Genomic DNA, 10,524 nt, shown 5'->3' with positions numbered 1-10,524 from the left:
GATGATGATTATGATGATGATGATGATGATGATGATGATGATGATGATGATGATGATGATGATGATGATGATGATATACCTCTTTCAGTCCACAGAATCGCTCTGCTAGATATCATCGGACTAGGTGTCCTACTCCACCTCCACTTACTTTATGCGGATCTGCACTTGTCTCCAACATCATCGCTGCGATCGATGTCGTTGGAAAATGGTAGATTCGTACTGCGCTCGGTTTCGTCGTGGCATCAAATCTACCCATGCCAACTAGACTCACACATATGTGTACACTTTCTTCGTGTCTAGCGTCAAGGCGGGTAAACAAACGAAATTGCCAGAATGACGTGTGATGCGATCGGGGAATAAACTTCCGCAATCAACCTGCTACCATAAACAAACCACCGATCTCACTTGGATTCAATCTGACAAACAAAAACGAAACATCGAAAAGAACGGACTCACGGTCGAGCAGGCAGACTTCTTTTCGGCTAGCGTAGATATCAACACCAGCAGTTTTCAAGTAACCCCTCATGTTACACATGGTCAGCGAGAAACCATCGAGAATCTACCACAAACGAGTATCGTAGTTTATACGGTGCCTGTAGCACACCGATCTGTTAAATGAATGGCAACTTGGGGCCACATTTCTGCGGTCACGTGACTGTTCAGACCGGTTCCCGTACCAAGAACTCACTGGTACATCACAAGTATACTAATCCAGGCAACCAAGTGCATAAACACATTAGGTATCTGTCTGATTGGTCACGTGTCTGTTTGGGTGGTGCTTTATCGGTAGCTGAATAGAATTATTAGAATGTAATGAAAGTGTGCATGGTACGGTCCCGACTGGTGCAGCGAAACAAAATAGAGTTTTGACAGGCACATGGTCTAAGTTGTACTAGGCCTCAAGTTTATTTGACATGATCACTGCCGTGGATATCACTCATTTGGAGTGGAGGAGAGGTGAGCTTCCAAAAATGGTAACACAGATCCAAAGCCTTCTCTCATTGGGTCATCGACAGTCTTTTGAGCTTTGTGGCAACTGAGTTCAGTATTCCTTTCCGTGAGCATGTGAGAAAAATCAATCAAATTCTGTCGTATTATGAACGTGTTCTTACTTGTAAGGAATTTGAGCCTATAGGGACAATTACCTCGTAAGACAATATATTTTCTCTCTCTATTAAACCAGACAATTCTGTATTTTGATTACAGTTTATGAGTTGATGACAACCGATTTATAGCTGTCTAACGAGAGATGCGGAGAGCCCGCGCGACGGAATTGAACCCTGCCACTGTCTAAATTTCCAGGTATTCTTTTCTTCTGTAATATCGCAATACTACCCAGGATCACCATGGGAACTGTAGAAACTCTCGCAGATCCGGGTGGAGTACGCACTGAATTGCGCAATGATGATATCGCCTAGCTTAGTGACGAGACGTTTGTGAGCTCAGCGCTAAGCTCGTTGAACAGATCAACGGTCATATGACCAAGCCCCAATGGGTTGAATTCCGGGGTCGCCATACCGGGAGGCACCAGTCACCCACTCGTGGCTTTGGTACTTCGTTGCCAGGCTAAACACTGTTTATCTCTTGGTCATTTCCACTCGCCAGAGGCTGCCAGAGTTGCTGACGCTCGACAGAACCAAAAACGGCTTTCAAATCCAGGAAAACGAACGACTCGGGACGTGTGAAGGAGTGACGCTTTTGAAGAATTTGTCTCGAGGTAAAGATATGGTCGATAAATCTTCGACCAGGGCGAAACCCAGCTTGACTTTCCCCAATCTGTCTCTCCCGATAATCGAACACCTGGCGCAAACTAATGCCAGAGAGAACCTTAGATGCGACAGAGACTAGAAGGATGCCACAGTGGTCTTTGCAAGACGTGCTTGCGCCCATTTGAAAAAACTGGAATGGCGGTCGTGGATCTTCATTTAACCTATAATGATAGAAATCCCTTGGGCGCAGCCGCTCGAAGATAGAGTTTTTTGAGCTCTCCCGAAGGTCTTCGAGGACATGGTGTGTGCATGCGGACTGGAAACCGATGATTTTCAGTTTGAAACATTGGATCCCCTCCTCAGGGGTGCGGCCAGAGACGAGCATGCGAAGATGGATCGGGCTGCCACGAAAAAACCGATTGCCACAATGTTCGACTAACCTACCGACCGTCAGGTGGCTGTGAGGTGATCTGTCGGGGCCATTTATGGAGCAATCACCAACCCGGCGTGGCCGGGCAGCGCTTTGATCGGATTGAACGGACTATCCCTTAAATATCCGTTGTCGGACAATTTAATCGATGGCCTGCCGCTGGCGTTATAGACTCATTTGAGTTTGACCAGAGCGACCGGCCAGTTGGGCGTTGAGGACCTAGTACGGGAGATAACAGAAGTGTCTCTGTGTCACAAGGGAAGCCGGGGAAGAATATGCAAACAAAATTGGATAAGCTACCTAAAGAACTGGCTAGCAAGATGACAAAAGGGAATTCCAAAAAAGCTGTTACCACACCGGTGGCATGACTGGGTGAACCAATGTCACTGCAGCTGGCCATCTGTCACCTACAAAAAACTCTGCGTACTTGACTTTATCCGGGTGCGTTTCAATCAATGCAGTAACCCAGGCTACGAGACAGGCGGTAATTAACATAGACGGGAAGAGCGAGTCGTACTCAATCGATACAAGGCAGGGTTGTCACAAGCCTTGAGCAAACCGTGGGCACTAGCGCTAACGGCAGTGGGCGGATACCAATTGAAAATCGACCGGATCCCGCTCTATACAATACGCATAGACGACAGAACTGTGTAACACGAGTCTCTAGACCTACCTGAGAGGGGGTTCTTCAGTAGTATGCGCCACCACACGAGTAGTATCGTCCGGCCTGAATGGTGAAAAACTACAGACTTCCTCATAGATTTCTGTAGTTCAAGTATGGAAGACACACAAGATCTTGAAGATAATCGGGCTACCAACCATTTCAAATGCTGAATGGTCAACATTATTGTAGGAAAAAAACACCTGTTTTTAATTTTGATGCCCTGGTGGCGATCAATATGTCTACAACTACATTTCAACTTGTTATATTTATATCTGTCTGTTTGTTGGCTTTCAGACGTTTATTTCTCTAGCAGGTTATCTGAAAGCGCAGCCAAGCAACATTGTAGGAAAAAACACCTGTTTTTAATTTTGATGCCCTGGTGGCGATCAATATGTCTACAACTACATTTCAACTTGTTATATTTATATCTGTCTGTTTGTTGGCTTTCAGACGTTTATTTCTCTAGCAGGTTATCTGAAAGCGCAGCCAAGCAACGTGTTTCAGTGAATGTTTGTCCATTCTAAAAGGTAACATTTCCGATCGTTTCTCGTGCAGTGTCCAGCCCACGAATCTCCAAACTGTTTTCCAGTGCAGAGACAGTGGTAAACAGGCTTTCCCTTGGGGTTTTTCAAACTCTGCGTAGGCGATCAATAAATCAATAAATCTCCATCAAATGCCGACTCCCTCTTGTTTGCTTTCTGGTAAATACACAGCTGAACTAACCGGAGGGGCGTGGGGACAGCCTTTTGTTCATGTGTTCAGTTCACGATGCAAATGAGTGTATTTCTCGAAAACAGTGCAACTTGGGTTCAAGTAGAACATACGGTTGACGGAAACTCGGGGACTGCGCCTACCTGATGAGCCCCAAGAAGGGCGAAACCGGTCGTGGGCTGTCGAATAGTTTTCAGCAATCTTGTGAGTAGTTTCCTTTATGAAAATATACTGTGATATCTCGAATATCGTGCCAACCGAAACATGAGGTGGCCTGTGTGCAGCACATCCAGTCGTAGAATATCATAAACGAGAGATTTAGTTGAGTCTCTCGTGAAAACAAAATTGATTTGCAAATGGGTGTATTTCTCGAATACTTTGTTTTATTTAACTGCGGACAGTGGTTTTGCTATTCTCACTCCAAATCGATATTTCATCCCGTCAATGGTGAAACACCATGAGGTTGGTTCATTCCTACTAGGAACCTCACGAAGCTCTAGAAGAATTTCAGCCTGCAACCTTTCGATCATCTTTGCTTTTCAGTGTACAATTTGATTACGGACAGCTGATCAGCGTGTGGTCAACTCTGACTTAGAACAGAGCCATCACTACCTGACGACGCTAAGTGGTCTGTTCAGAAAGGAAGACACTCCAAAACTCAAGTGCACCTTTCATCTACAAACTCTTCGGTTGTGTTGACAGACAATACAGTGTGGTTGGAGAGGAGTGACAATACATCCGGTTTGAATGCAAGTAAATTACACCACTGGTTGACACTCTGTGACAGGGTACTACCGGGTTCACGAGTTCACACTTTCTCAGAGGCTCGTAAACTACTCATTAACAAGGAGTTCCAGCAAGAAGAAAACATCTGTATTCCACTAAAACTGATTTCAGTAATGGTGGATGCATGACAGTGAGGACGAGTGAAAAAGACTTCGCTCTATTTAGGCGTGATACACTACTCATAAGGTTACTGAAAATTCTTGGACAGCACACCACCGGTTTCGCCCTTCTTGGAGCTCATCAGGTCGCAGCAGTTCCCGAGTTTCCGTCAGCCTTACGTTCTACTTGAACCAAAATTGCACGAAATTGGCGAACTACACTCATTTGCAAACAAGTTTGTTTTTTCGGGAAACTCATCTGGAACTCAGCTAAATCCCTCGCTTACGGTGCTCTAAACCAGGCCGCCCCACGATTCATGTACAGACGTAATATACTACTCGTGATCCTACTCATGACTTGAACTCTTGGAGCTTCTCAACTATAATTTCCTTGTCCTTTAGCAGTGGTCCCATTTGCAAAGTTTAGTTTGGAGAGATGAAGTGAGCGGACGGCTTCGTGAACTTGTAAAGTCGTTGAGGAGAGAGATACACAGATTGCGTTAGTGTATGAATAGCACTCATTCAGCACTTACGGACGATCGATATTCCTGTCAGATGAGTGCCACTCATAACAAGTTCAGAAGGGTAAACGGCTTGTTCGTTGCTTGTCTGGCCTCAAAAAGTGAAAGGTTCGGCGAGAGACAGGAATGCTGACGACCACTAACGGAGGAACCGGGGCTTTCTCTAGCGTTCCAAGGAAGAACGGAGTTGGGCAGTCGATTTGATACCTCGACACTTACATCGGAATGTTGATGCTTGCAACAAACATGAGTTTATTTCGTCGTTTCAGTCAAGCTGGTCTGAACCAGATGGTTTAATCTTAGCCTTATCTAAATTAGAAGCCTTAACTAAACTGCGGAATCTTCGCTCTGATGCCACCAGTCTACCGTGGTCCACAACGGCGGAATGCTGCAAGACATGACCAATAAGGTTTATCGATCCAACCCCCGAAATGACGTCCCCATCATCGGCAGCACTTCGCTGTCGAATAGACGTACATCTGATCAGTTGTCCTGAGATAAGAAAAAACACTTTTTCGAGAAATACACTCATTTGCAAATCAATTTGGTTTTCACGAGAGACCCAGCTGAATCTCTCGTTTATGATATTCTAAAAAGACCTTTCCTCACTAATCGTTTCGAACTGAACTGCCGTCAACCGTCACAGGCAGTGTTTCCGATGACTCGCTTCTACTTTGCTAAAAGAAGTTATTCACATCGCACTCTTGGATGCACCTTCCAGAATAGACTTCTATCCTGTCCAGGATCACCGGCAGTGTTTCCGATGACTCGCTTGGTCTACTTTGCTAAAATAAGTTATTCGCATCGCACTCTCGGATGCAACTTCCAGAATAGACTTCTATCCTGTCCAGGAGTTGGTCTTTTTAAATTGGAAAAAACTCAAAATGGGAAGGAACACCTTAAATTTTCGAAATCTCTCCATGGTTAGTTGATACGAATACCGGGCGATCAAGAAAAAGCAATCAAGGTAACACTTTTACACTCTCATGAATCTCGTTCTTATACCAATGTTCGAAAAATGCTGACAGTTCCTGCTCATCAAACCAACTTCGATTATTTGTCATTTTTTTCAACATCTAAGTTCGTCTTAAAATGTTACTCTGCTCTCTTTCACCTATTCTCTTCAGGGTGATCCATCGTATCGAGACAGTGTGATTGGACTCAACGCAACAGATGAACTGAACACCACTTTTTACATCGAGCCAATCACCGGAGTTGTGTTCTTTGCAGCCAAAAAATTGCAAATCAACGCGGTGGTCAAACAAAATCATCGATTCACTGAATTGGCCCGTGTGAAGTCGGTCTATTTGCCAATCATGTTCATGAACGAGAGCTTCAGTGTGGACGATGAGACGGCCAGAAGCATTCGGTCATCGATCTATGTGGGCCCCGTTGTTACCAAGACAATAATGTCCATCATGGTGATTGTACTGGCCGTGGTTGTCATATCGATGGCCGTATACCACTGTGTTCGTAGGAGGCATATGACGCCCAGTTCAGCGGCTTATACACCCATTGAGGATGCGCATATCGCAGAGGGCACCACACTTGACAACGATGATAAAAACGAAACAGACACCCAGCCTCCCTCGGCGGTTGCATAGCCATCATAATGTTCACCTGTCTTTGCACACCTTCTACAGCGTTGGATATTTTTGGAAATCTTTGAGTCTTGCTTTCACCTTGTTCACCTCCTTTCCCAAGGAATCACCTTTCATATGTACTCATAAATTAACCCGTTTGCTCCACCTCTAACGCGTAGGACAATTCATCTTCGCGAGGTGTGCATGCGTGGTGATTGATTGTGAACTTTCATTCTTGGTACAGATTGATTTTCAGCCCCAATTTATGCTGGAATCGTGTATACAACCAAAAACCTGCCAGTAATTTCATGTAACTTTTACGTGGCAAACTTTGTTGGCTGTGCTCTGATGAATTCTCGTTGACAGGTAATCAAACACCCATAATCTGGATTAGGTAGGTCCCACCCAACCGTGCGATGGGGAGGACTGATGAAGGAACGTTTGTGGTTAAACCCGGCAAGCACACCGACAATCGCTTGTCTGTAACCGTTTAAGTAACTCTTTTGAACGAACGCGCAATGTAGCTATCCTGCCAGACGTGGTGATTCAGTGTCCATCGTGGGTAGGTCTGCTTGATCCATACTACCATAAAACATCCGTTGAGCTGCGAGTTTATAAATGACTTGTATGGTACGCCCTCTTTCAAACCGGTACTAATGTTGACAGACAAAGCCTGTCCCAAGACGACGTAACGTCAACACTTACGCTCGTTTGCGTATTAAATCGGTTTTCACAAGGGACGCAACCGAATCTCTCGTTCACGATATTCTTTAAATGAATGTGCTGCCACCTCAGTTGGTACGATATTCGAGATACCGCAGTATAGCTTCATCAAGAAAACTACTCATAAGGTCGCTGAAAACTCTCCGACCATCCATGGCCGGTTAAATAAACAAATAGACGATAGTCTACTAATAAATAGGTAGTAGTGGACAGTGTGTCTTGAATATGTGATGACTGTTCTGTGAAATAGCTGAACAAATATTCTTGCTTGTTTATTTGATTAGTTCAAAAGGTTCGGAGACTATAAACATGGTTGTCAACCCGGCGAAAAAAGCGACAAACGAATAGGTTTTGTTGTGACATCCATCTACCTCGGATACTGCCCATCTGCTTCTAAGTTCCCGGTCACAATTCTGTTGTTCCTAGGAGTTTCCGCGGAGATAAACTCACCATATAGTTACCGTTCGGTCGACGGAAAAGTTTCTTTTCCCAGCTGTTACTAAAATAAACAGATTCTGGCACGTTTTACAGAGCACAGCACTCATCAATTTGCCCGCGGCCGGTTTCACCAGCTGAATCTCTTACAATGTTCTCCAACCAAATGTGTTGCTCAAAAGCTGTCATGTTTCGGTTAGCACGATATTCGAAATAACGTAATCTGTTTTCTTCGCAGAATATACTACTAGTGAAATGACTCTGCCATCCAACCTGATCAGTGTGCCAATAAGAGTACTGCGCGAACTGCTTTCAAATTGGGTCCAAATAGAACATAAGTTTGACGGAAACTCGAGGACTACCTGAGGATCCCCAAGATGGTCGAAACCGGTCATGGGCTGTCGGGGACTTCTCAGCAACCTCAACGAGCCAAGAAGATGCCAGATAATCAGATCACTCCGGTGGACGAATCCAACAGGCGTGGATCAGACAACATGCTAGCTGATATTACCTACACGCCAGAAACAACATTATTTGGAAATCACCTCATCCAACCGCACGCTGATGACGTCGTTCGCATGGTGACGAAACGTTTGCTACCCCACTGCCACTCTCGTCCAACGGATCAAGTGCCATCTGGTCAAAAACCGGTGAGCCCATTGTAGCTATGGGATGGGCGGAGGTTGACAACCGGATATTACTCGGGTACCCAGAAATAATAGGGATTTTGGATCACCCCAAATTTCCGAACTACCAACTGGGGTCGAACCCACGCACTAGAAATAAAAAACGAGTTCTACTTAATTTAACTGGTCAGTAGGCTTGAAACGTTAGATGGTTTCACATGAGGTGTGATAGTTCGTACCTATCTTACGCGGTGTAATTCTATGCTGGCTCACTTAAGGTGCATAGCTACTCAAGGATCACGTGACTAAGAACAGCGACAGCACAGAGGTGCCGCCACTGATGTCAAGTTGTTTAGCTCTTTTGTTGAACGACGCTTATTGAAGTTATGCCAGCCTTAATACATGTATGATCACTGCATGCGTTTTCCGTAATCTGTGGTGTAGATGAACCCATTTGCATTGGGTTTGGGTTGTCGGCAACCGATAAACGATGTTGTCATAATGTTCCGCCTCGATGCGCGCAGTAGAATTCGCCAAAAAACTGCCTACTTGAGAAAAGAAAGGTCCTATTCCAAAGTTCTCACAATCTGTGTGATGGAATGGGTCATAACACATGGTACTTCGGAAGAACCTGACTCGCGTCCGTAGAACTACGCTGGTGGTGTTCAACCCCATCATCATCACCATCATCATCATTGTCATCATCATCATCAACATCATCATCATCACAATCATCATCATCATCATCGACAGCATGACATCAATGTTCAACACCGATGCTTCACTGCCGTGCAACCATGATTTATTTGAAAGCTTTATTGTGAAGAAAAGAATAAAGGTGGATGGGGAGGGACCTAGCTTACCACACAGACTTACAGTGTCATTTTACTCGTGGACTACGAATTTCGAGTGACTGGAAGGTTGGCATGTTGACGCGAACATACCTGGCACTCAAGTCCCCGGTCTCTCGTCGCTTACCAGGTGAGTGTTATATCCAGTGAGTCACTGTGGATGACGTCCCGCGTCACACTTGCGCACTTGAGTTGACATTGATTTGTCACGCGTCTGTCTGATGGATCAACATTGCATTATCTGTCCCTTTGTATGACTTTCACAATCGGTTCCATGTTTACATGACCCAGAAACCCATGGGCCTCTGGGTTTCCTTGATGAACCGATTGAAAATGTATGTCCATATAACTTGGAAAACGTCTACGGGAGGATCCACGGTCATCAACAAGCATCCCTTGTATTGGTGGGTTGGAATTCGTGGGCTGTTTTTCTGACTCGTTCGAACGGGGCGGTTGGAAATCGAGTTTTCGGTTGTGCAAGGGGTAGTTCCATTGAAGAATGTGTCCAGTACCACAAGCTGCGTTGGTTGGAACATGTGTTGCGTATGCTTAGCCATCGTTTGCCGAAGAGAGTGGTGTTTTCCATGCCCAACTCACAGTGGCGGAAGCAGAGAGATGGCCAAACCTTGACCTGGCAGAGGGGTGCTGTTGGTGCTACTCGCATTCCAGGATGGGGACCGCGTAATCCTCACTGCGTCTGGTTGGAGACGTTGCAAGATATGGCTTCTAAAACCGATGTCAGTGGCGTTCTTGTTGTCAGTTTTTGTCCAGATTGCCTGAATAAGTGTTTGGGGGTGTAGGCACCTCGGAATGATTGTGTTAAGCTAGCACTAAGTCCCTCCCCCATCCACCTTTATTCTTTTCTTCACAATATGGCTTTCAAATAAATTATGGTTGTACGCCAGTGAAGCATCGGTGTTGAACACTGATGTCATGTTGTCGATGATGATGGTGATGATGACTGTCTGATGTTATCTTCTATGTTAAAGATGGTATCAGCTTGAGCTTCCTTTTTGTACAAACACTAGCCAGTATTAAACTCCAAAAAGTAGGCTGCGATTTTGGGTGAATATAACGCACAAAATCTGGCACACTTGAAATTTGCTTGGTTTTATCTGGTGTACTATTAAAATGCCATGACAACCAGAGCCCACTCGACTGTACCGAGTTATTTTTTACTTCCATTCTGACGATAACAGCACAGTCAATATCGAGGCAGTGGGTACAATTCGTAGTCAATCCGGAGTAGGACATACGTTACCCCTCACTAACAGGTTCCGACGTCTTCATATCCTTTAGGTTGGTTGAATAAACACGTTGTTTTGAACTATTTGGTTGATAAACGACGATATCTACCCAGCAATATCAGGATGAATCGATTCCCTGG

General features: G+C 45.0%; 1 protein-coding gene across 1 annotated transcript in view; it reads left to right on the top strand.

Annotated features, from left to right (window-relative positions):
- The window catches only part of T265_08303 (hypothetical protein), a gene marked incomplete at both ends in the record, with an annotated part of 20,915 nt that extends 14,118 nt beyond the window's left edge, over positions 1–6,797 (top strand). The window contains one exon of the mRNA XM_009174059.1: positions 6,047–6,797. Coding sequence (XP_009172323.1) covers positions 6,047–6,523 — 477 coding nt within the window. The remainder of the gene's footprint in view (positions 1–6,046) is intronic.
- Between the last annotated feature and the right edge of the window lie 3,727 nt (positions 6,798–10,524).

Source organism: Opisthorchis viverrini (assembly GCF_000715545.1).
Source record: "Opisthorchis viverrini unplaced genomic scaffold opera_v5_209, whole genome shotgun sequence".
NCBI classification, from domain to species: domain Eukaryota; kingdom Metazoa; phylum Platyhelminthes; class Trematoda; order Opisthorchiida; family Opisthorchiidae; genus Opisthorchis; species Opisthorchis viverrini.
The sequence above is the reverse complement of the archived record's forward strand: the minus strand, read 5'-3'. Positions and strand labels throughout refer to the sequence as shown.